Here is a 27098-nt window from a genome sequence, read left to right as displayed (position 1 = left end):
TGCCCCTAGGGGATGTGCTGTTCTGTAGGAGGATACTGTCTTAATCAGATCATAATCCAATGTGATACGTCATGTAACTGAGCCAGGTAAGGTGAGGAGTGACTGACTGCTCCCGGGGGGACAGGAAGTCTTCATAGGAGTCACCCAAACTGGCTTTTGAAAGATTCCCAGGAGTTTACCAGTTAGACAACTGTTGGGAGTCCAGGCAGAGGGAACATTGTGAGCAAAGGGAGGGAGGGGTGTCAGCCAGTGGTGTTTGGGAACCTAGGAGAAGTTATTTGGGTTGGAGAGTAAAGAGAGTGTGTTTGGGGAGGAAGGGTATGAGCAGGTGGAGGGGAGACTGGAAAGGAGTCCTGGGTCCCCATCCTTCAGCCCCTCCTCCCACCAGTCCTTAATAGTTTGGGGGGGAGGCAGGAGCTCTTTGGAGATGAGGGGAAGAAGGCAGAGGACACTGCAAATGTAGGCAGTGGGGACCACTAAGCGCCCCTCCCAATTCAGCTTGGCCTGATACCCCCATTCTGCAGATGATGGACCGGGCTTCAGGAGGTTCAACAGCCTCCCATCCCCAGAACTAAATACCCAGAGTTCTGTCCTTGCGTGGTGGGTCAGCCCCTCACCCCCATAGATTTTGTCCCAGACGCCACCCAAGCAGGACCCAGGGGGGAAGCAACTTCTCAGGTCGTGGAGGGAGCAGGGGCAGCCTGTACCTTGCTGGGTCTTAGGGCTGATGCTCACAGCTCTGCCCGACCTCCAACCACCCGTGTCTGGGGTGGCTACCTGCCTCCCCCAGGGAGGCTGCTCTGACGCTCCTCAGCTGTGCCTCATCCTCTGGCCCCAGCACCATTCCAGCCAGGCTGAGGTCAGCAGGACAGTGAGCCTCTGTGCTCCGAGTCCCAGCCCTGGGTGCCCCTCAGCCTGGCCCTTTGATTTGGGCCTCCCCTCGCACCAAGCCCTAACACATCATCACTGTTCCTCACCTCGGCCCTGACAGCGTTCTACCCAAGAAGAGACCGAGACTCAGCGAGGAATGTGGCCTGTGGCCCCAGAATGGGTAATGGCAGGACCTGGTCGCACAGCCAGACTTGGAGTGGGGCCCCTCGCACAGCATGACTCTCATCAGACCTGGAGCCAGTCCCACCTGCCCTGATGCCTCCTCTGAGCAGTCTGCCTAGGTGGCTCCCACTCACACTGACTGCCACCCCATCGCCCTGTTACCCGGCTGGGGAGACCCAGGATTAAGCCATGACCTGTTCAGTTTCCTCCTCTGCACAATGGGGTGATGGGGGCCTCAGGGCTGAGGTGAGGACCTGTGGTTTGAAGGCAGTGAAGGGCTCAGTACCAGCCAGGTACATAGTAGGTGCTCAAAAGTGTTGGCGGCACCCACCCTGATGATGAAGCTGGAGCTGTCTAGAGTCCCAAAACCAAAGTGGCAGTTTGTCCGTCTCTCCCAGGGAGTTTGGCATCTCGTCCCCCTCCCCAGGCCAGGGGAATCCCAGCGCGGACCAATCACAGGAGTAGTTTATTACAAGAGACACCACAGGGCGGTCAGAACTTCAAGGCAGATGGGGAGGGACAGACGGAAGGGGCAGCCACAGACAGAACAAAGCTCGGGGACAGAGCTGTGGAAGCCGGAGGGGTTAGCGGGAGGTAGGGTGGCATTAGGAGGAGGCAGGGACTGTGGCTGCTGGGAGCAGGCGGTGGTCCATGCTGCTTTCTGTCCTTCAGGTGCCTCCAGTTGAGCCTATCAGACGTCCCAGGAGCTTGGAGGACAGCCCCAAGCACTCTCTAGAAACCTGGGAGGAAAGTGCACCCTTTGGTCTGGGTTTGCAGAGAATCAGGGTGGGGAACCCCGGCACCCCCCCAAGATAAGGAGGGGGCTGGGAACAGGCTGAGGTAAGACCTTGGGTGGGAATCCTGGCCCAAGTGCCCTGGGCAGCCTTCCTCCTCCCCCTTCTGAGTCTGTTTCTCCATCCGAGAAACACCTGCGCACCCTGACGCTCGGTGAGCTTTCAGGAGGACGGCGCGGTGAGCTGGCAGCGTTCACTTCCCCACACTTGTGGCTCAGGCCACCTGAGTAGGTCACAGGGTGGGCTTAGGAGGCTAGGGCGTCGGGAGGGCAGGGCCGGGCAGCAGGCTGAGGGGGATGCGGCTCTGTTGCTATGAGCAGTCTTAGCAACCCACCCATTCAGCAGAGACAAAGGCGTTGTCACTTGAACGCGGAGGCGCTGCTGCCGCTCTCTTGTTCCCACAGACGCACTGCGCCTACGGGGGTGGGAAGTGGTGGGGGGTTGGGGGAGAAGGCTGGGCGCGGGGCTGGGGAAGGGGGAGCAGAGGGGCAGCTCAAGCCCCCTGAGAACGCACCCGGCAGGCTGGGAGTCTGCGCCCTCCCAACAGGCCTGCAGGGGGCGCCTCCAGCCCATTTTGCAGAAGGGTAAGGTGAGACGCTAAGGGACTGGAGACACCAGCCAGGCAGGGGTGAGGCCAGCTGGGAGCTTGGGATCACACAGACCTAGGTTCAAATGTACCTACGCTTATACCCAGGTGACTACCAATGCGCCTCGGTTTTCCAACTGTGGGAGTGGGACCTGACCCCAGTCTACCACTGACCCTGGCTAGTCCTGGTTCCTTTCTGTGCCTCAGCTTCCTCATCTGTGTAATGTGAGGATGAAAGCACTTCCATTTCCTCGGATGGCCAGATTAAAGAGCCTGCAGATGCCTGGCGTTTAGCACAAAGCCCAGCCGCAGTAAGAGCTCCATAGATGGAGCCCTGGCTGGAAAGAATCTCGGGATTTGAGGCTGGGCAATGCTGAGCCCACACCTCATAGAGTTGCCTCTGGTTTAAGACTGTGAGAACTTGGGGTCAGAGAGGTTGACAGGGACCAGGGTGCTGGAGGTTCCCCTCAGGCCAGGCTGAGCTCCCCAGGCTCAGGCCTCAACTTGAGCAGGGCCGGGGGAGGCCCCAGCCTGGCCCCGCTGCCCACAGACCTCCCCTATGATGCCCCCATCACCTGGCCAGCTGGGAAACAGGCCTTGGAGGAGAGCACTTGTTTCTCACAGGGTTTGGAAGGCCTCTCAGAGCCAAAGACATCAGGATGAAGGGCCTGAGAGTGGGGTGAGGTGGCCCGACTTGGGGGCCAGAGGGAGTGGGTACACAGAGGAAGGCGTTCTCTGGTCAGGCAGACTTTCTGCTCACTGCTCCTCCTGGCAGCTTGGCCCTGGGGAGAGAACCCAAACTTATTCCGTAAGTGACCCTCTCCCAGGGAGCGCTGCGTTTTCACGGACAGAGCCCACAGCGTGCTAATGGAGGACGTCCAGGCAGCAACAAGGAGCAGAGTGAGAGGAAGAGCCCTTAAATTGTGGGAGGTTGGGTGTGGTTGCTTCTCAAATCCCTTCCGAATATGCTGGTACAGTGAGGGAGAGGGGGAGTCCAGGCGCCAAGGGGAAGATGGGGACCCCCTGAGGTGGGAGCTCTAACTGAAGCCTTGAATGCTGTCAGCTCCGAAGCCTGAGGACAGAAGATGCGCATCCGGGGAGTGTGCCCACCCTCCTGCTCCCCTTGCCCTGGACGCTCTCAGCTACCTTGGTGATGACTCCCCCACCCCCAGTGACCTTGGCATTCAGGTTCTGCCAGCCTGCAGTCAGCATCTCCTAGCTGCTCCCAGCACCCTTCAGCCTGGTAACTGAGGAATGGGGGCCCCTTGGATCCCCAGGGGAAACCCACCACCCCAGACACCTCCTAGTCCTTGCTTCCCCAAGGTCTCCCCAACTTTGCCGGACACACTTGCTACCCCTCGGCACAGCCTGGCCACCCCTGTCCCAGCCTCACTGGTCTCTCAGGTTCTGCAATGGAGGAGACAGTAGTAAGGATTCTGGGGCCGTGGATCCCTAGTGGGGGGAAAACACTCAAGTAGGTGAACTTTGGGGAGACTAAAGCAGAAGCTCTCTCTCTGCTCCCCCACCCTGGGTAGCGACCTCATTATCAAAGATCCTAAGAATCCACTCAAGGGTTGGTCCCCCCGCCCCTCCCCTGCATTTATGATGAGGAAACAGAAGGCCCAGAGAGGGAGGGTACCTTGCTCAAGGGCACACAGCAGGTGAACTGGAAGCTAGGATTGCAACTCTTGTCCTAGATTTGAAGTCACTCAACCCATGTCCTGTCTCAGGGCCCCGAACCTCATTTACCTACCTGCCTTTGAGAACCCTCAAAGTCCCTCTGCTTGGATACTTAGGAAAGGTGACCCTGGGCAAGCGCCACCTCTGGGCTGGGCACAAGGGAACCCTGTTCCCTAGTGGTGCTGGTGGGAGGAAACCAGCCATTTCTAAGCATCCCCCAGACCCCCTGGTTGCAGAACTTCCTGGGCCTCAGGATCCTTGTCTTTCATATGGGTTAATAGGAAGCACCATTGCCCTCCTGGCTCAACGTGAACACTGGGGAAGCTGAGGCATTGTGTAGCACTCCTACTGGAGGGTGATGAGGCCATACCTCTGAGAGCCAAATGTCTTTGGGGTGGAGCCAAGGCTACGGGGTTGTTCTGGGCCACCCCCCAAGGATCTGAGGTCCTAGGGTGGGCTGCCTGGTCCTGGCGTGGAGCGGGCCTGAAAGGAGAGGTGTAGCAGCTGGGACCTGTCTGTGGCCATGGCTGGGACCGTCTGCCCCGTGGTCCCTGTGCCTGCCTGCATCATGATGCCTCGACTACCTTCTTCTCAGTTGTCCTCTGCAGGGCCCTCTGGACCTGGGGAACGGGCCTCAGGGTCAGGCTTGGACCCTCCCTGGACCCCTGTGGAATGATGGAGCCCCACCTCAGGCAAGCCCCTCTTACCCCCAACCCCAGCCACTGGTGTCCCCAGACTTACCTCCCCATTGTAGGCAGTGTAGGACAGGAAGATGGACGGCCCCTGGGGACAGACCCAACAGATGTGTGGGCTCCCCCACTGCCTGGAGGACGTCCAGGCACCAACAAGGAGCAGAGTGAGAGGAAGGGCCCTTAAATTGTGGGAGGTTGGATGTGGTCGCTTCTCAAATCCCTTCCGAATATGCAGATACAGTGAGTGTCCAGGCGCCAAGCGGAAAATGGGGACCCCCTGAGGTGGTCAGACCCCCACCCCATCTGACCACATGGCCTGGGGCCATAGCAGAGACACACCCAGAGATACTCAGAGATATTCAGAGGGACAGGCTGAACACAACCCCTGCCCAGCCCCACCTGTCACACTGAGGGGTGGGGGCAGCTGTGGCATTCTGTGGCACGGAGAACCAGGAAAGGCCTCGCCCCATCCATCCCACCCCTTCAGCCTCTGGCCACCGGGCAGCCTCTCCGCCCTCCATCCATCCTCACAGCCTCAGCCCACTGCAGGGTAGGAGTTGGGATGGGTACACCTTCCTGAAGCACCAAGGCTAAATCAGGTCCTGGGATGGCAGGCCTGTGATTGCATTCTGACTGTGCCTCTAGCTGAGTGGCCGTTACCTCTCTGAGCCTCTGTTTTTTCATCTGGAAAGTGGGGATGAGGCCAGGACTTGTCTCCTAGAGGGATTGGGAGGTGCTGTGTGTGCAGGACTCAGTGCCATGGACCAGGAGGGCCTCACCACTCACAAAGTACCATCCCACTTGGGGTCTTATTGACCCTCACAGCTTCTCCATGGTGGGGATGGGTGCACTCATTGTCCCCATTTGATGGAGAAGGACCCTGAGGCCTGGGGTGGGGGCCAGAGCCTCAGACCTTCTGAGACTTACGGGGAGGGGGCAAGAGAGATGACAATCGGAGAGAGGGAGAGGTTGGGTAAGCAACAAAAGCCTGGGGGCTCAGAGATCAACAGAAGGGGAGACAGAGAGGCCCAGGAAGAGCCAAGTGGGATCCATGCCGAGGAGAAGGGGACAAAGAGAGGGGACAGTGACAGGGAGCCTGAGAGACAGAATCTCTCAGAAAAAATTCAGAGACAGAGACTAAGAAATGAGACACTGAGAGAGGAAATGATGAGAAGGGGGAGAGAGGGTGGCAGAGAGGGTAGGAATGGTGGCACTGCAGCTCTATCCACCCGAGGGCCACAGGCAGGGTTGGAGCTGGAGTCATCACTATGGCAACGGGATGCTGCTGCCCTCACCACTCTGTGACAGGTGGAGAAACCCAGGCAAGGTCACATGGCTAAGGAGGCAGAGCTGGAATTCGAACCCAGGGACCTCTGGGAGGCAGGGCTTGGAAGAAGGGCCAATCTGTGTCAGGGAAGGGGTTTCATTACCCCTCTCTGTCCCCTACTGCATAGGTACAGACAGGTCTCTGGGAGCCGTGTATCTTTGAGAATAGCTCTGAGACCCCAGTTTTTCTTCATTCTCCAGGCCCCTCTCTGGGCATGACCTCCCCCCCACCCCCAGCAAGTCCCCCTTTCTTTCCTCTCTTCATTCTCACACCTGCCTGGCAGAGGATGGCAAGTCCCCAAGTTCAGGGGGAGAAGACAATATGGGCCAAGAAGCAGGTGACCAACACCCTGTGCCCCCCTCCTGCTCCCTGCCTCATCCCTCCTTTAACCAGTCCCTCCCTCATCTTAGTCATGGTCTGCACCCCCCACTTATGTCAGCTCAGGGCATTTGGTAGCATCCTCTGATGCTGTGTTCTCAGTGCCTAGAGCAGTGCCCACCACCTGGTGGGCATTCAACAAATTTCACATGGGAGAAGGAATGAGTGGGTCAGAGCACCCCTCCCCACCCGAGTCCCCGTCTAGCCTGAGCAGCTCTTCCAGGAACAAGCCAGGCCCCACTGTGGTCGAGGCTGAATGCCCCAGTGGTTGAGAACACAGACTCTGGACTTGTCCCCAGGGCTTCTCCTTCCTACTGTGAGGCCTTGGGCAAGTGACCTCGTGGGGTCTCAGTTTCTCCATGTCCATATCTCCGATTGTTCGGAGATAAAAATGTGAGCCTGGTTCAGGACTCAGAGAGAGCGCCCAGGCATCCTAAGTGGCTGTTACCACCTCAGCCCCCTTCTCTGAGAAAAGGACGGAAGGTCCCCAGGAGGCCCAGCTCTGGGGACTGGTGGACCCAGGATGGAGTTTGCACCTGACTTTCTGAGCTTGCCTTTGTCCAGCCCTGGGCCACCCTACTTCTTGACCCTGTGAGGAATCTGGGCTGGGGATGGCTGGGAATAGTGGGTGCAGATAACAGGAACAGGTGGGGGTGGGTACAGTGGAAGCCGATGGGAAGAGTGGCGGCAGAGGGCCCATCCTCAGACCCTTTTCCTCCCCGCACGCAGCCCCCTGGGCTGTGGCTGTCTGTGTCCCTGTCTGGGTCCCCCACAGTCTGCAAACCCCCGGAGGACAGGGACCTGTCTGACCCATCTCTGGGGCTCAGGACACGGCCTGACAGGCACACAGGAGGGTTCCTGCAGTCCTGCCATTTCTGCTTCATTCGTGTGGGCCGAGCACTGTCCTAACCAAACCCTTTTCTAAACCGCTGTTCTCACATTGGAGCAGGTCATGCTGAGCCACTAGGAGGCCGCAGACCCTAAGGGCAGAGGTCCCTGGTGTCCTGCACCCTCTCCCCTGGCTTCCTGCCAAGGCCTGACGTGGTTCTAGCACCAGGCTGGGGGCTGGAATTTCTGCCTTATCCTTGAGTGTCAGGATGGAGGGATCTTAATGATCCCATTTCTGGGCCTCCTTTTCCTCAACTATCAAATGGGCCACAGAATCCTCGCTGATGTACTTACTGCTTTCTGTTTTGTTCCCGTCCCCACCCTCAGTATCCCTTCTCTTGACAATGTCCCTGGTTGCGCTTGGTGCCTCCCATGATGAGAAGGTCACTCGAATTCCAGTGCATGTTGGAGCCCCAGCCTCAGAGGGTCCAGGGCTTAGACGTACCTGAAAGGAATTGAGGCCCATGGCGGCATAGGCCCAGGCTAGGCTGAGGTGCCAGCAGGCCGACCAGCCACGTCAGGCCCAGGACAGAAAGGAGGGCCAGCGCCGGCTTCGCCGTGGCCCTGTGGAGAGCAGGCAGGGCTGAGGGGGGCTCGGGGAGGGGCTCAGACAGGGGCCGGAGCTGCAGACCAGGACCACGGCTCAGGACTTAGGTGTAGCTGCAACCTTCAGCTGGACTTGGCTGTCCCGTCTGAAAGACTCAGAGGTGGCATGAGGAGATGGGGGTTCCCGTCCACACCTGGCCTGAAGGAAGGGAATGGCAGCTGTCCAAGGGGGAGCGCTGAGGCCTGAGTGTGGGTCTGGGGGACATGGAATCTGGAAGGGATTCCTCTTCCCCCTCGTCAAGGACCCCTGGGACTCCCTGGATTTTCAGGGACCCACTGGCTTTGATGCCATGCCCTCGGCAGAGGATGGGTGGGGAGTAGGAAGGCCATAGTGGAAACAGAGCTTTTGCAGAAAGGCCATGGGGACCCCTCTCCAACAGGGTAAGGCCTTGGAGAGTGATGGGAGTCTTGCAGTGGTGGGGACCTAGGCCATCACCCTGAACTTGGACTCCGGGGGCCTGCCTGATTTGCAGGTCTTTCCTACCCTGTCCCTCAGGTCATCAGTGCTTATTGCAGATGGTGAGCCCCCAGGACAGGGGCTGATATCCACATGCCCCCTATACACACAGGGTCAGTTCCCATCTCCACAGGTGACAAGCATAGGCACATACTCACATCCACATGCATGAGCATGTATGCACACACATGCAGACACACATGCACACATATGCTTACAAGAGCCTGCACCCATGCACGCACATGGCCACGCACACACACCATGGACTCAACACATGCTCACACCCAATGAGCCTCACACCTGGCTCCCCCACTTCTTCCTGATTCCCCCAGTCTGGAGACTCACCATCCCTGGATTCTGATCTGCTGTTGCAGGCAGGGCTGTGGGTTCAGCATGCGGGCACAGCGGCGGGCACTGGACATGGTGACCGTCACCACATGGACCAGGATGCCATTGGCCTGGAGACCTGGTGTCAGTGGGTGAAAGGGCCTCCCCCTCCCTCACGTGTCCCTCCCCTCCAGGCCCCCAGGCCTCCCACTCACGGCACAAAGTGCACGGGCCACACAAGGCCCAGATGGTATCTGTGTGAACACTGAGCCAGCAGTGTCCAGTGGCCACGTAGTCATGGTGGGACATGGCCAGGGTGATGGCCACGATGGCCACAGGCATGCCTAGGACAAGCTGTGACTTCAGGACCCAGCCCCTCCAGAGTTTCAGCCCACTGCTGTCCCATAGGGGCAGGCATATGGATGGGCACTGGGGACATCTGGGCTGCGTGGGCCTCATGCTTTCAGGGTGGTACTAGAGCCATGAGTAGCTGGGGCGTGGGAGAGCTGAGACTGGCTTGAGGGTTTAGGGATGGGGATGGAGGGTTGGCAATAGGTATGGGGTTTAGCTGGTCATGGATTGCGGAAGACAGTGCTGGAAATGGGGAGTTGAAGCAATTGAAGTGGCGGATTAAGAAAAGCCAGGATTAAGAATTGGAGTTGGGTAAAGTTGGAGGTGGACGGAACTGAAAAAGTTGAGCTTCTGTCAGAGATGGATGCTGGGCGCCAGTGGTGCTGGGTGCTGAGAGATGCTGGGCGCCAGTGGTGCTGGGTGCTGAGAGGTGCTGGGTGCTGGTGGTGCTGGGTGCTGAGAGGTGCTGGGTGCTGAGTGGAGATGGGTGTTTGGTGGTGTTGAGTTTGGGGCAGTGGTGGAGGGCAATGGTGCCATGCAAGGCAGAGTTGAGAACAGAGCAAGCGTGGGGCACACAGGGGCCTCACCCCAGCCTGTGGCATAGGAGAGTGTCATCCTGGGGCCCGGGCACATGCTCACGGCCACCACTTTGCTTCACAGCAGTAGTCCTCCACCAACATCCAGGAGAATGCAACCAAAAAGAGGAGGCGCATGGCAGCTGTGACGGCCACACACGCCCCTGTGTGGGAGGGTGGGGTCCCCACCAAGGCCAGCCGTGGTTACAGTCCTGCCCTGGGTCCCACATCCATGCCTGGCATCGCCAGCCCAACAGGGTTTCAGTAGGTAAGGGCAGGACCCTGGGCCCAGCTCCAGCATTTAGGGCCTTTCCTCTCTGGGCCTCTCCTCTGGGGAGATGGAGCCAAGTGAAGATGTGGGAGGGCACCCAGAAAAGGCAGAAGGTGTTTTCCCAGGCCCCCCTGAGCTCCCAGACTCACTCACTGGCCACCCACCTTGTTGGCCTTTGCCCATTTGCTGGCCACGAGGAGACCCTTGGTGGAGGCCAGGCAGAAGTGAGGTTCTTGTAGACCGTGGTTCGCTCTGACCACCACCCTGACCTGACCAGACTAGGCCTCCCGCTGCCTCATGTGGCAAAGCTCCCAAAGCCACCGCCTCCACCCATGGTGAAGCAGGGATGTCCATAGGACCAGCCAGCAAGCCTGGGCCTGCACACAGCAGGCACTTAATAAGAGCATTTGCAGGTCCGCTCCCTGAACTGGCCCCAGTCAGCCCAGCTTTCACTGATTCAACAGCTTCTAAGAGCGTTAGATTGGAAGTGACTGGCATGCTGGGGGAGGGGAGGGGTCACGGTGACAACCACCCACTGAGGGGGCATACGGAGCTGTCATGGATTGTTCAGGAAATACGAAACGTCAGTGGTCTGTTTGGATAGGAACAATGCATTCAATAGCATGGTTTTTCTAGTGTGCACCCCAACATGCGAAGTGACCCCAGCGTTCCTGAGCTTCAAGCCCCATCTAACTCTCCCTCTTAGCAAGTGGCCACTCGAGTCCCTTTCAGGCTCCAGTGAGCCCACCTCTCTCTGTCTCCTGGGAGGTGGCTTTGCCCCCAGTCTGTAAGTGCTGGTACCTGTCGGGGCCTCGCTTGGTCGTGTGTCCTTTAGTTTCCAACCGCATCTCAGCCATGGCTTTTCTTACCTATGTACTGGCTCCTCATCTCCAGCTGAGACCTTTCCCTCCCTGAACACCATACGCACAGACCCCATGGCCCCTCAGACTGGTGGCCTGTCCAAACCTGTTACCCACCTGTCCCTCGTCCCCCAGTTGCCCAGTTCTTTATCCCATCACGACAACCCCCCATCCTCAATCCAGTCTCCTCAACTTCCCAGGCCCCTGGCCCAAAGCCCCTCCCCTATGCAGAGGCCCCGCCCACAGCCCTTTGATGCTCTTCCCCTGTCCCCAGCCTCATTGGGCACCAGAGAGCTCCCCTCTGGCAAATGTAACGCCTGCTTAACACTCTTCCACACCTGCCCTCTGCCAACAGGGTCAGATCCAAGCCTGGCATTCTAGGCCCTGTGTGATCTGACCCATGCCCACATTACCCTGCCTTTCCACTCCTGGGCCTCACTGGAAGCTCCAGACACATCAAAATTCCAGAATGTAACAAGTCTGCCATTTCTGGCCTTTGCTCTGACTGGCCTTCCTTGGAGTGCCTTTCTGCTCACCTCCTGTCCATCCTTTAAGACTTGGTTCCCACATCCCTTCCCCCACCCCCACCCCCAAGCACTTACCTGGACGTCGTACACCTGCAACAGGATGGCAAAGTTGGTGCTATGGTTGCAGAAGCAGATGGTAGAGTTGTGGTGCAGGGCAGCCACAGGAGCAGCCAGTGGTGGCCCAGGAGCCCCCTGTGTCTGGGCTGGTGGAGGGTAGGGAACAGAAGGGCTCTTGAGATAGGCTGGACATGGGGGTGGGGGGCAGGTGGCAAGCAGGACAAAGCGTCTCCCCAAAGCCTGGGATCCCTCAGTGCCCTGCCTCTAACCAGCTATGTGACCTTCCTTGGGCGAGTCACTGTTCTTCCCCGGGCCTCAGTTTCCCATTTGTAAAGTGTACTTAACATTCTCAGGAGTGGTAAGAGGACAGGGCTGATACCAGTAATCACCACCACATTGATTACTAAGTAACAGTGCTTGATGTTCAGTCCCTCAGTTAAAGATCCAGGGTGGGGAGCTCAGTAATCCCTGTACCCTCCTCTATCCCTTCAAATGTCCAAGAGTCCTGGCGCTGGACACATCATCAAGTCTAACAGCTATTCAACAGATGAGTCTCTTCCTAGGTACCCTGCAGAGTAGGTTTGCATACCTCCATTGACAGGAAGCTCACTACCTCCTGGGGAATAGACTCTTCTGCACCAGCTTTTCCCCCGCTGAGTGGGGCCTGGAGCCACCCCCATAAGGCAGTTGGTGAATGGAAGCCCAAAACACACCTAAATCCTGCCTCATCCTCAAGCAAAATGGATATCTTTAAAAAAATTGCCTTATTTAAAGAACTTGACAATAGAAACTCACCTGATGATGGTGAAGTTCCAGAAAGCACAGACAGGCTCCACCAGCTTCTGAGGGAAGGCCTGAGAGCAGGAAACAGGCAGGATAGGTGTGTGAGCATGTGTGGGAAAGGAGAGAGAGCCCAGAACGATGCAGGGGACTTTGAGGCCTCCTCATGTTTGAGGGACTGGGGCTTGCCCAGCACGGTCATGGGTGAAGGTGCTACATAGGTCATGGATGCGAGGGAAGGTGAGGTGGGCAGACTTTCATGCTGGCATTGTGTATAATATGGAAATAATGGGGCCAAGCTAAATGTCTACCCTTTGGGGAGGGCTTGAGCTACCATGACTCTGCCCTCCCTGGGTGCTGCGTATGTGATGAGAACAGATAGGTCTCTATCTCCTGACAGGGAAAGAGCTCTGCCATGTCGTTAAGTAAAGAAAAATGCTGCACAGTCTGAGCCCATTCATGTAAAAAAAAAAAAAAAGGTTTATGTTTTCAAGAAAACACACAAAAGGTCTGGAATCGAATACACTTAACGATCCTTAAACAACGGCAACAATGTAGGTTTTATAAGATGTCATTAGCAGTGAGGAGATGACAGCAGGCAGCCAGTGGTACCAGCTGGGTCCAGGCAGGGAGGCAGCCTGGGCTCTGGACTTGGGCTCTTTGTCCTCACTGGGGAGGGTAATAGCACCATCATCTCCCTAGAATGTGATGTTTTGTGTTCTGCAAAGTACTTTCATGTCCTTTATTGTGGTTGACCTTCATAACAACTTAGGACACAGCTCTTTCAGATGAGGAAACCGAGCCTCAGAGAGGGGAATTCATCTGCTCAAGGTCACACAGCAAAGAGTTGAGACTGGGTCTTGTCTTGGTCAGGTCCATGATGGTGCCTCCAGAGAACATATTCTTTCTCAGGTTAACTGAGTTATCATCTCTGGTATTCACTGGTTCATAATGTTTTTCCTGAGTCTCAGGTACTATGCTAGGTGCTGGAAACCCAAAGAAAACCTATCATACACTTTTAAAATGGATGATTGTTACGTCACTGGGAGCATCTCTTCAAGTGGTACAAACTGAAGTATCGGGGTAGCTGTAGACTCAAATTCACAACACTATTTGTGTTCACTGGCTCTGTTACCTGGCCATATATCCCCAAGAAATAGTCACCAGAATCAAAATGTATTATGAGCGAGGCTTTGCACAGGGTTAGGTGGGGTTAGTTGTAATAGGAAAAAACCTGCAGGTACTCTGCATGCATCACCAGGAAAGGGTCACGTTCATTTTGGACCTTCCCTTGGGAAGGTGGTGATTCTAGACTTGGCTGCAGTCAAGGCCTCCACATGTTAGGATCAAGCTGCAAGGGAGAGGGGACAGGATGGCGAAGGGACATCTGTGACTGAGACAATGCAGAAACCACCATGGAAAACTGTTTTCATGGCTCAGCTGAAAGAGCAAGGGCTTTGATATTGGAAAAGGAAAAAATATATATATAGTGTTATGTGCCCAGAAAAAGACAAAGGAAATACATCAAAATGGTCATAGCAGCTATCTCTGGTAATAGGATTATGTCTTCTTTTTTTTTCTTTTTCATGTATCATTGTTTTATTAATAAAATTATTCAACCAGGTGTTTACAAATTATTTTCCTTGCACTAAAGACTTATAGTTTGTTTTAAGCTCTGAAAAATGTGTAAGCATTACCCAACCTATTTTTGAAATCAGAGAAATACATACGTATTTATTCTTACTTTGCTAAAATCATGTTTTACTTATTTATTATGCATGATTTTTTTCATCTATACCATAAAAAATGATCCGAATTGGAAAGAAAAACAATAGATAGCCTGCAATATGTCCATGGAATGCTTAATTGAATCTTCTAACAGCACATTGTTTCAGCATCAAATTTTGGTTTATGATGTTTTCAATATTTGGATTTTGAGTTCTTGTATTCCATAATCCTAGAAGTGAACTAATACCTTTTGTAATGCCTGGTTGAATGGACTATCTTCTCATAGAGCTACCAGTAGTAGTTCATAGTTAGCTACATTTATTATTTCACCTACCAGTTACTCTAAGATCCACAGTAGGCAAGTTTACAATACGTGCTGAACACTTACATCCTTTAATGTTAGAAGTCTAGAACCAATTTTGCCTGAAATGTAGTAAAAAGCATCTACCCATCAAAATAATTTACTAGTAAGTTTCACATTGGCATATATATAAAACCATGTTAATCTATGAAAACATCTTAATATGACTTTCTTTTAATTTATAAAAAGATTGCTATTTTTTAAATTAGTTTCAGATGCACAAGACAAAGTAATACTTAGATGTTTATCATTTATATCCCTCACACTGTGTGACCCCCCCATCCACTATCCCTCTGACATCACACAGAGCCATTACATTTCCACTGTGTCTATTCCTAATGCTGTACTCCGCTTCTTGTAAGTATACACACACACACACACACACACACACACACACACACACACACATATAATTATAGTTGGCATTCATTATTGTTCAGCTTCAGGTGTACAGTGCAGTGATCAGGTATCTATATCTTCCCTGAGGTGGTCTCCCAAATGGGACAAGTGTCCATCGGATACCCTACAAAATCTTTACAACATTATTGATTACATTCTCCAAATTAATTTTCAAAACCCCGTGGCTATCTTGTGGTTACTGACTGTTTTCTAATCCCCTCACCTTCCCCCTTATCCCCAGCCCCCCTCCCATCTAGCAACCCTCAGTTTTTCCTCTATGTCTCCAAAACTGTTTCTGATTAGTTCATTCACTTATTCTTTTCTTTAGATTCCACATATAAGTGAGATCATATGGTATTTGTCTTTCTCTGTCTGACTTATTTCACTTAACATAATGTTCTCTAGGTCCATCCATGTTGTTCCAAATGGTAAGATTTCTTTCTTCTTTATGGCTGCGTAATACTCCATTGTATAAATGTACCACAGTTTCTTAATCCAGTCATCTACTGATGGGGATTTTGGTTGTTTCCTTGTCTTGGCTATTGTGTATAGTGCTGCAATAAACATAGGAGTGCATAAAGATTTTTGAATTAGAGTTTTGGATTTCTCTGAATAGATACCTAGGAGTGGAATTGCTGGATCATAAAGGTAGTTCCATTTTCAGATTTTTGAGATACCTCCATACTGTTTTCCATAGTGGCTGCACCAATCTGCAATCCCACCAACAGTGCACAAGCGTTCCCTTTTCTCCACATCGGCACCAGCACTTGTTGTTTGTTGATTTATTGATGATAGCCATTTTGACTGGGGTGAGATGGTATCTCATTGTGGTTTTTATTTGCATTTCTCTGATGGTTAGTGAGGTTGAGCATTTCTTCATATGTCTGTTTGCCATCTGTATGTCCTTTTTAGAAAAATGTCTCTTCATGTCCTCTGACCATTTTTCAACTGGGTTGTTTGTTTTTTTGGAGTTGAGTTGAGTGAGTTTTTTATACATTTGTGATATTAACCCCTTATCAGATATATATATCATTGGCAAATATATCTTTTCCCATTCAGTAGGATCCCTTTTTGTTTTATTGATGGTTTCCTTTGCTGTGAAAAAACTTTTTAGTTTGATGTAATCCCACATGTTTATTTTTTCTCTTACTTCCCTCGCGCGAGGGGATATATCAGTAAAAATCTTACTCCAGGTAATGTCTGTGAAGTTTCTTCCTATATTTTCTTCTAGGAATTTTATGGTTTCAAATCTTACATTTAAGTCTTTAAGCCATTTTGAATTTATTTTTGTATATGGTGTAAGGAGGTGGTCCAGCTTCATTTTTTTGCATGTGGCTGTCCAGGTTTCCCAGCACCATTTGTTGAATAGACTGTCTGTACCCCACCGTACATTCTTGCTTCCATTGTCAAAGATTAAATGGCCATATAGGCATGGATTTATTTCTGGACTCTCTATTCTGTTCCATTGATCTATGTGTCTGTTTTTATGCCAGTACCATGCTGTTTTTATTACTGTAGCCTTGTAGTATAATTTGATGTCAGGTATTGTTATACCTCCTACTTTGTTCTTATTTTTCAAGATTGCTGAGGCTACCCAGGGTCTTTTATGGTCCCATATAAATTTTAGGATTATATGTTCTATTTCTGTGAAAAACGTCGTGGGTAGTTTGATAGGAATTGCATTGAATATGTATATTGCCTTAGGCAGTATGGACATTTTAACTACATTAATTCTTCCTATCCATGAACATGGTATGTGTTTCCATCTATTTGTATCTTCTTTCATTTCTTTCTTCAGTGTCTTATAATTTTTTGAGTACAGATCTTTTACTTCTTTGGTTAAATTTATTCCCAGGTATTTTATAGTCTTTGAAGCACTTGTAAATGGGATTGTTTTTTTAATTTCTCCTTCTGATGTTTTATTATTGGTATATAAAAATGCAGCTGATTTCTGAATATTAATTTTGTATCCTGCTACTTTACTAAATTCATCTATCAGCTCTAATAGTTTCTTGGTGGAGTCTTTAGGATTCTCTCTATATAGTATCATGTCATCTGAATATAATGGCAATTTTACTTCCTCCTTACCGATTTGGATGCCTTTTATTTCTTTTTCTTGTCTGATTGCTATGGCTAGAACTTCCAGCACTATGTTGAATAGAAGTAGAGAAAGTGGGCAACCTTGCCTTGTTCCTGATCTTAAGGGGCATGGTTTTAGCTTTTCCCCATTGAGTATGATGTTAGCTGTGGGTTTATCATATATGGCCTTTATTATGTTGAGATATGATCCCCCCATTCCCATTTTCTTAAGGGTTTTTATCATAAATGACTGCTGGATTTTATCAAATGCTTTTTCTGCATCTATTGATATGATCATGTGATTTTTATTTTTCATTTTGTTAATGTGGTGTATCATATTAATTGCAGATGTTGAACCACCCTTGCATACCAGGGATGAATCACACTTGATCATGGTGTATGATCTTTTTAATGTATTGCTGAATTCTGTTCGCTAATATTTTGTTGAGGATTTTTGCATCTATGTTCATCAGAGATATCGGCCTGTAGTTTTCTTTTTTTGTGGTGTCTTTGTCTGATTTTGGGATCAGGGTGACAGTGGCTTCGTAAAAAGTGTTTGGTAGCCTTCCCTCCTTCTGGATTTTTTGGAAGAGCTTGAGGAGAATAGATGATAATTTTTTTTTGAACGTTTTGTAAAATTCACCTGTAAAGCCATCTGGTCCAGAGCATTTGTTTGTTGGGAGATTGTTGATTACTGATTCAATTTCCCTGGTGGTAATCAGTCTATTCAGGGTTTCTGTTTCTTCTTGAGTTAGCCTTGGAAGGTTGTATGCCTCTAGAAAATTGTCCATTTCTTCCAGATTGTCAAATTTGTTGGCATATAGTTGCTCATAGTAATTTCTTAAAATTTTTTGTATTTCTGTGGTGTCTGTTGTCACTTCTCCTCTTTCATTTCTGATTTTATTAATTTGGGTCCTCTCTTTTTTTTAATGAGTCTGGCTAAAGGTTTGTCAATTTTGTTTATCTTTTCTAAGAACCAACTCTTGGATTCATTGATCTTTTATATTGTTTTTCTGGTTTCTATTTCATTTATTTCCGCTTTGATCTTTATTATCTCCTTCCTTGTACACCCTTTGGGCTTATTTTGCTGTTCTTTTCCAGATCCCTTAAGTGTGAAGATAAACTGTTGATTAGTGATTTTTCTTGTTTCTTTAGGTAGGCCTGCAAATTCAATGCTATGAATTTCCCTCTTAGGACTGCTTTCGTGGCATCCCATAGATTTTGCGTCATCGTGTTTTCATTTTCATTTGTCTCGAGATATCTTTTGATTTCTTCCTTGATCTCCTGGTTGACCGATTCATTATTTAGTAACATGTTATTCAGCCTCCATGAATTGGTGTGTCTTCCAGTTTTTTTCCTGTAGTTCATTTCTAATCTCATAGCACTGTGGTCAGAGAAGACAATTGGTATGATTTCAATTTTCTTAAATTTATCAAGACTTGTTTTGTGGCCTAACATATGGTCTATCTTGGAAAATGTTCCATGTGCGCTTGAGAGGAAGGTGTATTCTGCAGCTTTGGAGTGAAATGCTCTGAAAATATCGATTAAATCCAAGTGGTCCAATGTGTCATTTAAGGCTGTTGTTTCCATATTGATTTTTTGTCTGGTAGACCTGTCCCTTGTTGTCAGAGGTGTGCTGAAGTCCCCTACTATGATAGTGTTACTGTTGATCTCTGTCTTTATGTCAGTCAATATCTGTTTTATATATTTAGGTGCTCCTATGTTCAGTCCATAGATGTTTACTAGGGTTATGTCTTCTTGTCGGATCGATCCCTTTATTAGTATATAGTGCCCATCTTTGTCTTTTAATATGTTCTTCATTTTAAAGTCTATTTTGTCAGATATAAGTCTTGCAACTCCAGTTTTTTTCTCATTTCCATTTGCATGAAATATCTTACTCCAACCCTTCACTTTCAGCCTGTGTGTGTCTTTTGATCTGAGGTGAGTCTCTTGTATACAGCATATACAAAGGTCTTGCTTTCTTATCCACTCAGCCACCCTATGTCTCTTGATTGGAGCATTTAATCCGTTTTCATTTAAAGTGATTATTGATAGGTACATAATTATTGCCATTTTAAAATTTGTAGTTAGATTGTTTTCATCTTTCTTCTATTTACAGAAGTCCTTTTAGTATTTCTTGCAATGCTGGCTTGGTGGTAATAAATTCCTTTAGCTTATTCTTTTCTGGGAAGCTCTTTATCTCCCCATCAACTTTAAATGATAGCCTTGCTGGATAAAGCAATCTAGGTTGTAGGCCTCTGTTTTCCATCACTTTGAGTATCGCCTGCCACTCCCTCCTGGCCTTCGATGTTTCTGTAGAAAAGTCATTTGATAGTCTTATGGGAGTTCCCTTGTACGTAATCCTTGCTGCTTTTAGGATTCTCTCTTTGTCTTTAACCTTTGCCATTTTAACTATAATGTTTCTTGGTGTGGACCTGTTTGGTTTTATCCTGGTTGGAACTCTCTGCACTTCCTGGGCTTGTATGTTGGTTTCCTTCATCAGCTTAGGGAAGTTTTCGGACATTATTACTTCAAATATATTCTCAATCCCTTGCTTCCTCTCTTCGTCTTCTGGTATTCCTATGATGTGCATGTTGTTGTGCTTGATGTTATCCCAGAGGTCTCTTAAGCCATCTTCATTGTTTTTTATTCTTTTTTCTTCCTGTTGTTCTGTTTGGGTGATCTCTGCTAACTAGTCTTCTGAGTCGCTGATTCGATCCTCTGCTTCATCTAACCTGCTGGTAATTCCTTCAAGTGAGTTCTTAATTTCGGTAATTGTGTTCTTTAGTTCTAACTGGTTGTTCGTTATGATTTCTACATCCCTCTTTATGTCGTCTCTAAGCTCCTTAAACATTCTTATCATCAGTGTTCTAAACTCTGTCTCTGATAGGTTGGTTACCTCTGTATCATTTGGTTCCATTTCTGGAGGTTTCTTCTGTTCTTTTATTTGAGACATGTTTCTTTGTTTCCCCATTCTGGCTGACTCTCTGTGTTTGCTTCAATGTATTAGGTAGATCCCCTAGAGTTCTTGGTTCTTGCTGGGTTATCTTATGTAGTATGTGTCCTTTCTATTTGACTTGCACTACTTCGTTCTTCTCCTCTGCATGTGCTCCAAAGGTGACTCTTGTGTTGTGTATATTGTCCTGTTAAAAAGATCTTTAATTGCTTTTTGCTTGTGAGTAGGTGGGGTTAACTCCTAGGCTGACTAGTTGTGAGACTTGGCTCTGCCCACCACAGGGTGTTCTGCTGCGTGAGGGTTGACCACTTAAATGTGGTTTGTCCTCTATGGGCTCTTGTGCCTGTAGAGAATTCCCTCTGGGTGTGTCACTTGTAGGTCAAACCCAGTAATACTCTGGTTTGGTCTGGAGTTGGCTTCTGGGTGTGTTGAATCTTGTGCCTCTTAAGCTGGGCACTGGTAGGGCAATTTCAGAACAAAGCAAATCACCGAGCACAACAACAACAAAGAAAAAATCAAATACATTCACATGTAAAAACAACCAACAACCCACACTCAACACAGGCAAAGATATCAAAGATATAAAGACAAAACAAAACAAAACAAACAAAAAAAGCAGCGCCAGTCTTGGCTTAAGCCCACCAAGTAATCTCCGGGTTGTCCTCTGCTGTACCAAAGAGTCCTCTGTGTATTGTGCAGGCAGAACCGGTCACCTGGTGCCCAGAGTGACGTTGGGACTGCAGATTTAGATGCGTGGGGCTGAGGGGTTTGGATGGTAGTTTCTACAAAGTCAGTGCTGTTTCTGCTCTTGCCTGCACATATGCGCACTGAGAGTAGCACCACCAGCCCTGTGTCCAGTTCTCCTGAGTCTTAGGGCTCTTCTACCGTGTGTGCGCGCGGGCGGAGATTTCTGAGCTGCTGAAAGCCCAGAGCTGTGCCTGCAGCTTACTGCTGATCCCTGGGATTGTCTCTGCAATTGTACTTGCCCCGCCCTAGGCAGGCCAGAAAGGGTGAGAGCTGGGGATGGAGGGGTCTTCTCTCTTTCTCTGTCCCAGCCCAGCCGTGCATCACCCTCTTCCCGCAGAAAAGGTGGTGGCTGGGGGTGGAGGAGTCTCTTCTGTCCTAACCCAGCAAAAATAACACTCTTCCCAGCCTCTTCCCTGGGTCAGAGCTGCACGCCAGGCTTCCCAGAGCCTGAGCACTAAGGCTCCTCTGTAATCTGACACTACTCCTCAGTTCAGGGGCCAGTTTAAGTCTCTGGAAGTGCGGGGGTAGGATTGGGAGAGTGGGGGGCGGGGCCCAGGTATGGAGTTTGTGTCCTTTGTCCGGCCTAGGGCCCAACTGGAGGTATCAGCTGAGGTTATTGCCTCAAATGCTGGATATGCTGCCCCCTCGGTGGGAGAGATCAGCTGTGAGACACAGGGAAAGAGCCCCCCTCCTGGCTTTTGTGTTCTCTGCTCCGTCCTGGGATCCCCTGCGTCTCTGCAGCTGCGGATGTCAGCGGCGTTTCCACAGTGGAAGGTGCGGGCCGCGTCTCCACTCCGCTCCCTTCCCTCTTCCCCTGCTCGCCCAATTTGCCCACCTTCAAGTAATCCTTGCACGAGTCTCTCAGCTGTTCTGTGTGATGAGCAGAGAGTCCTTTGATGGGTTATAGATGTCCCGATTGTGATAAGATCCGGAGGAGAACTCAAAAAGTGCGCCCCGCTGCCGCCATTCCTTTTAAGTGTGTTGTCGGGGAGTGGGTAGGCATTCTAGGATATAGGAACAAAGCCTCGTGAACAAAGCCAAGCAGGCCAAGCATTTATTAAAAGAAAATATAGTCCCAAAATGCAGTACATAAGTGCAGGAAGAAAGTGACTGCCAGGATTATGTCTTCTTTATCCTTTTCTATATTTTCTAAATTTGCCACAATGAGCAATCCATTTTATGGATTTTTATTTTATTTATTGTACTTAAAATCATATTATTAATTCATAAATACAATCTTAACCGTTCTTTGAAAATATAAACAAAACTGGTAACCTTCTAGCTAGAATGATCAAGAATGGAAAGGCAAACATCACGATGGATCCTAGAGATGTTAAAAGGATAATATGTGAGGATTATGAATAATTTTATGCTAGAAATTTGACAACCTACATGAAACGGACAAATTCCTTGAATGGCACAAATTACCAAAATCATCTCAAGAAGAAGTAAAACACCCAGATAACCTTATATCGATTAAAGGAATAGAACTCATACTTTAAAATCTTCCCACTAAGAAAACACCACGCCCCAAAAACTTCACTGATTTTCACTGGCCAATCAAACATCTAAGGAAGAAATAGTACCAATCTTGCAACACTCTGTCAGAAAACAGAGGAGGAAAGAACACTTCCCAACTCACTTTATGAGGTCAGCATTAATCTGCTAACAAAACCAGAGGCAGACAGTGTAAGAAAGCTACAGAGCACATTCATGAACATAAACACAAAAATCCTCAACAAATATTAGCAAATTGAATCCAACAATACATACAGAGGATAATACACCATAACCAAGTAGGGTTTATCCCAGGAGTCCAAGGTTGGTTTAACATTTGAAAATCAATCAATGCAATTTACTGTATTAACAGAATAAAAGAGAAAGCGATATGATCGTGTGGATGTGGGAGTCACATTTGGTAACATTCAACAGCCATTCACGATCAAAATACTCAGTAAAACAGGAAGAGAAGGGACTTTAATCTGGTAAAGGGCACCTATGAAATGCCACAGGTAGCATCACTAATAATGGTGAAAGAATGAATGCTTTCCTTCTAAGGTGGGGGACAAGACTAGGATGTCTGGTCTTGCCACTCCCATTCAACACTGAAGTAGAGATCCTAGCCACTGCACCAAGGAAGGAAAAACAGAAAAAGACATGGATTGGCAAGGAGATAACAGGACAGTCTTCATTTGTAGACAGCATGATCCAGACACACAAAATCCTCAGGACTTCATAAGAGAGCTGCTAGAAGTACTAAGTGAGTTTCGCAAGGTTGCAGGATGTAATGTCATTATATAAAAATCAGTTCTATTATTCTATGCTAGTAATGAACAATTGAAACTTGAATTAAGAAAACAGTACCATTTACAATAACATCCAATACAATACAATAAACTACGGAATACATAGGGATGTATTTAACAAAATATCTTCAAGACCTGTACACTGGAAACAATACCTATATCACGGCTGAGAGAAATTCAAGAAGACCTCAATAAACAGAAGGATATACCTTGATCATGGACTGGAAACCTCATTGTTAAGATGCCAGCTCTCCCAAATTGATGCATTCGATTTAGGAGACTCAATGCAAGACTAATCAAAATCCCAGGAGCTTTTCCATAGATATTGACAAGCTGATTTCTAAAATGTATATGGCAACGCAAAGAACCTAGGATAGTCAAAGCCATTTAGAAAAAGAAGAACAAAGTTGGAGGGCTTACACTACCTGTATTTCAAGGCTTAACTATACAGATACACTAATCAGGACAATATGGGCTTCACATAGGGATAAACATATAGATCAATGAAACAGATTAGAGAGCCCAGAAATAGACTTCCACATATATGGACAGTCGATTTTCAACAAAGGTGACAAAGTAATTCAATAGGAGGAAGAATAATCTTTTCAATCAATGGTTTTGGAACTGGATGTCTATATGGAAAAAATGAACTTCATATAGTACACAGAAATTAATTTGAAATAAATCGTACATCTAAAAGCTAAAACGATAAACTTCTTTGAGACTATCTTTGTGACCTTGGGATAGGCAAAGACTTCCTAGATAGGATACAAAAAGCATGAACCATGCAAGAAAAAAATTGATAGGTTGGACTTCATCACAATTAAAAAACTATCTTCCAAAGACACTGTTAAGGAAATGAAAAGGTAACCATAAATTAGAAAAAATTATACACAAAACATATATCTGATAAAGGTTTGTATCCAAAATATATAAAGAATTCTTACAATTCAATAATAAAGATTTAAAAATTGGGGGAAAGATTTGAACATACATTTAACAAAGGAAGATATGAATGCCTAATAAGTGTATTATGTCTAATAAGTGTAATATAAAAAATGCTCAAAATCATTGGTCCTCAAGGAACTGCAACTTAGAACCACAATGAGATGTCAATACACAACCATTGTAATGAATGACATTAAAAAGCCAGACAAAGATGTGGGACAACGAGAACTCTCATACATTGCTGGTGGGAATGTAAGATAGTACAACCATATTGGAAAACAGCCTCATAATCTCATAGGAAGTTAAACAAGCCAGAAAGTCCACTTTTAAGTATTTGCCCAATAGAAGGACATCATATGTCCACAAGTAGACTTGTTTGTGAATGTTCGTAGCAGATCTGTTCATAATAGTCCAAACTGGAAACATCTCAAATCTCCATCAACAGGTAAATGGAAAACAAATTGTGGTGCATCCATACGATGGAATTCTACTCAGCAGTAAAGAGGAGCAAGCAGTTGAAACAGGCAGCAACATGGATGCAGCCAGACCGCAGCACACAATATGCGATTCCATTTATATGAATCTTCAGGAGAGGCAGACATAATCTACTGTCACAGAAAGCAGGTCAGTGATTCCCTGGGGTGAAAGTGGGGAAGATTGACGGGGAAGGAGCATGAAGAAGCCTTTGGGGAAGGTGGAAAAGTTCTCTGTCTTCATTGGGGCAGTGGTATATGCATGTATACACTGGTCAATGCTCATCAAGTTGTGTCACTTAACAGGGATATTTTAATGTATGGAAATCGATATACTTCAATCAAATTAATTTTTAAAAAGTCTTGGGACGATAGACAAAAGACTGATAAGCTGGTGTATGTGTGTGTGTGTGTATGTGTGTGTGTGTGTAGGGGGTCAGGGAGGAGCTGTGGGCAGAGGAGCTGTTACTGATGGTCTGACTATCAGGAGGGGATCCCCCAGGGGCCTCAATTGGGCTTTAAAAGGGTATTCTTAGTGGGCGGGGGTCTAATTTATCACAAGCCCTCAGATCTCAAGGACTCCAAAATAGGGAGCATAAACAACCTTAATTCCGGCAGACACATTAAGTGGGTATCGCCTTTACAGGTGAGGAACTGAGGTGCAGGGAGGTGACCCATAGTGCCCTCAGACTCTTCGGCACCCTGGAAGGATGCTTACCACGATGGCATTGGCTGAAGTGTTGACTTGGCTGATAACATCCCGGCCAGGCCATGACTGGGTATCCTGCAACAGCTGATAGGTCTGTGCAAAGGAAGGGATGCCTCTGCCCAGAGGTAGGGATGCCTCCCACCCACCATGTGCTGTCCAGGGAAGAAGAGCACTTCGAGGGCTGTGTGTCTGGAGTCTTACACAATGTGTTCTAGATGGGGAAACCGAGGCACAGAATAGCAAAATCACTTGCCCAAGATCACACAGCTGGGATTCACCCCCAGGTCTGTCTGGCCCCACTGACCTGTGGTCTAGCCTCCTTGGAGGCCCTGAGACTCTGAGAAGATTCTGAACTCCCAGGCTGTGCCAACTGCTCATCCCCCCTCAACCTATACTGGTCAATACGCAGCTTCCCCTTCAGCAGAGCCCAGGGCACAGCCAGAGCGCACTTGTCAGGTAGCAGCAGAGGAAGGGCCACAGCTGCAGGCAGGGCAAAGAGCCCTCGGTGTGGGTCCCACGTTGGGCACTCCTCTGAGGACACTAGCCGGGGTGGGAAAGGTATCAGGGCCGCATCCTTGGCTCTCCAGTGGTCCTGGTGACCCACCTGCCCACTGGGACCTTAATGGCGCCTGCCCACGTAAAGGGGCGCCAGTACCCACAGCCCGGAGTTAGGGGGTGATGTGGGAACCTAGGAGAAGGGCGCTATAGCCAGCATCGGGGGAGCAGGTTGGCTAGCGGGTGAGCCCACTGAGGCTACTAGCACTGGAGGAATCCCCAAGGGATCCGCGGCCTGGAGAGGACTTGGCTAGAGTTGGGCGTGGCCCAGTTGGCAAGATGTGGGCTGGGTCGTGAAGTCGGAGGGAGTGTACAGGAGCCAGGGGGCGGGGCGTATAGCCAAAAGGCGGGGCGGGGTCTGTCAGGCAGGGGCAGGGCCGTACCAGGACAGAAGGCGCACCCGCACTGGTGGCAGCAGCGAGGGTGTGATGTCCAGGGCGCCCAGGTCCCAGCGGAAACGCAGGCCGCTGAGGGGCAGCGCGCAGGCTCGTGCCCGATGCAGCTACGCCGGGTTCAGTGTCCGGCCCCACAGGTGGAAGTCGGTGTGCGGCTGCAGGCAACCCGCGCCGGAAAGCCACCGCCCAGAGAGTCCTGATCCTGACCCAAGACCAGGATGCCTCCAGGTGGCACCCGGTGGTCCGTTCCCAGTCCCCGCGCACTGGCGCGCCTCCGCCCGTTGGCGAACAGCGCCCAGCGCCCACCGCGCTGTTCCCACGTTGCACACACATGGTGCCAGCTGCCATCCACGCGGAAGGCGGCGAGGACGGGCGCATGGTGCCCGCGCACCACGAGCGCAGCGTGCACGGCACTGCCCGGTTCCGGGAAGGCGTGCAGCTGCAGCGCGTTGGCCAGTGCCCACGTGGCCAGGGAGAAGAGCCGGCGGTGTCGGGTGACGCGGTGTCCCATTGCACGTGCACTCACACAGCGCCCCCAGCGCGATCAGGGGTATCCGCAGCCGCGCGCCGCCCTGTCCGCGGTCCTCTCGCAGAAGACCAGCGCTGCTGTGACGCGCGCGCCTGCAGCGACACACGGGCTAGGACCTCAGTTTCCCCAGCTGCGCACACCGGCCTGCCTCTGACGACCCTTTGGCGCAGCTGCAGGACCCTTCCTGGGCTTTGGGTGCCTCCCTTTCTCGGGAAGGAAGAAATAGGGGTTCCGGGCCCCATTCCCAGGAGTCAACCCTCTTTGCGAGGGAGACTACCTCCAAGCTCAATCGGGCTCCCATGTCTGGAGGTCGCCAAAGCCTCTGCCTCCCCCACCCCTGCTTCCCAGTATCCAGGGCCCATACTCACTCCTCCGTGGGGGGGGTCTTCGTAGAGGGGCCTCTCTTTGAGCCAGCCAGATGGGGTGGGGCAGGCGTGAAGCCAGGACTCCATCTGGAGTCCCAGTGCCAGGTGGCCAAACCGCTGCTCGCAGGACTCTTGGGCTTGCCACCAACTCAACTGCTGCCCTGGGAACTTGACATCCCTTCTGCAGTCTCTACCACCTCTCCAGGGGCCACTGGAGCTGCAGGGCAGAGGAGAGACAGTGTGGGAGAGGAGTGTGTGGGCATCTGACAGTTGGGGCATGGCAAGACCAAGGATATTGGGCTTGGAGCCATTCTGGGCTAGATGCGGCCAAACCTTGGC

At 49.8% G+C, this 27098-nt stretch overlaps 1 protein-coding gene across 1 annotated transcript; it reads right to left on the bottom strand.

The window, feature by feature from the left end:
• Nucleotides 1–2061: 2061 nt before the first annotated feature.
• On the bottom strand, nucleotides 2062–26376 carry ADGRD2 (adhesion G protein-coupled receptor D2). The gene is given in 15 exon segments (XM_033122054.1): nucleotides 2062–2070; nucleotides 2182–2262; nucleotides 4855–4896; nucleotides 7844–7895; nucleotides 7897–7962; nucleotides 8807–8927; nucleotides 9007–9132; nucleotides 9727–9810; nucleotides 9813–9878; nucleotides 10146–10211; nucleotides 10214–10235; nucleotides 11448–11614; nucleotides 25365–25455; nucleotides 25871–25972; nucleotides 26101–26376. Coding segments are annotated over 15 exon segments (1371 nt in total).
• Nucleotides 26377–27098: the final 722 nt, after the last annotated feature.

This window comes from Rhinolophus ferrumequinum, chromosome 12 (assembly GCF_004115265.2).
Source record: "Rhinolophus ferrumequinum isolate MPI-CBG mRhiFer1 chromosome 12, mRhiFer1_v1.p, whole genome shotgun sequence".
NCBI lineage: Eukaryota > Metazoa > Chordata > Mammalia > Chiroptera > Rhinolophidae > Rhinolophus > Rhinolophus ferrumequinum.
Note: the sequence above shows the minus strand (reverse complement) of the source record. Positions and strands in the feature narration are given on the sequence as shown.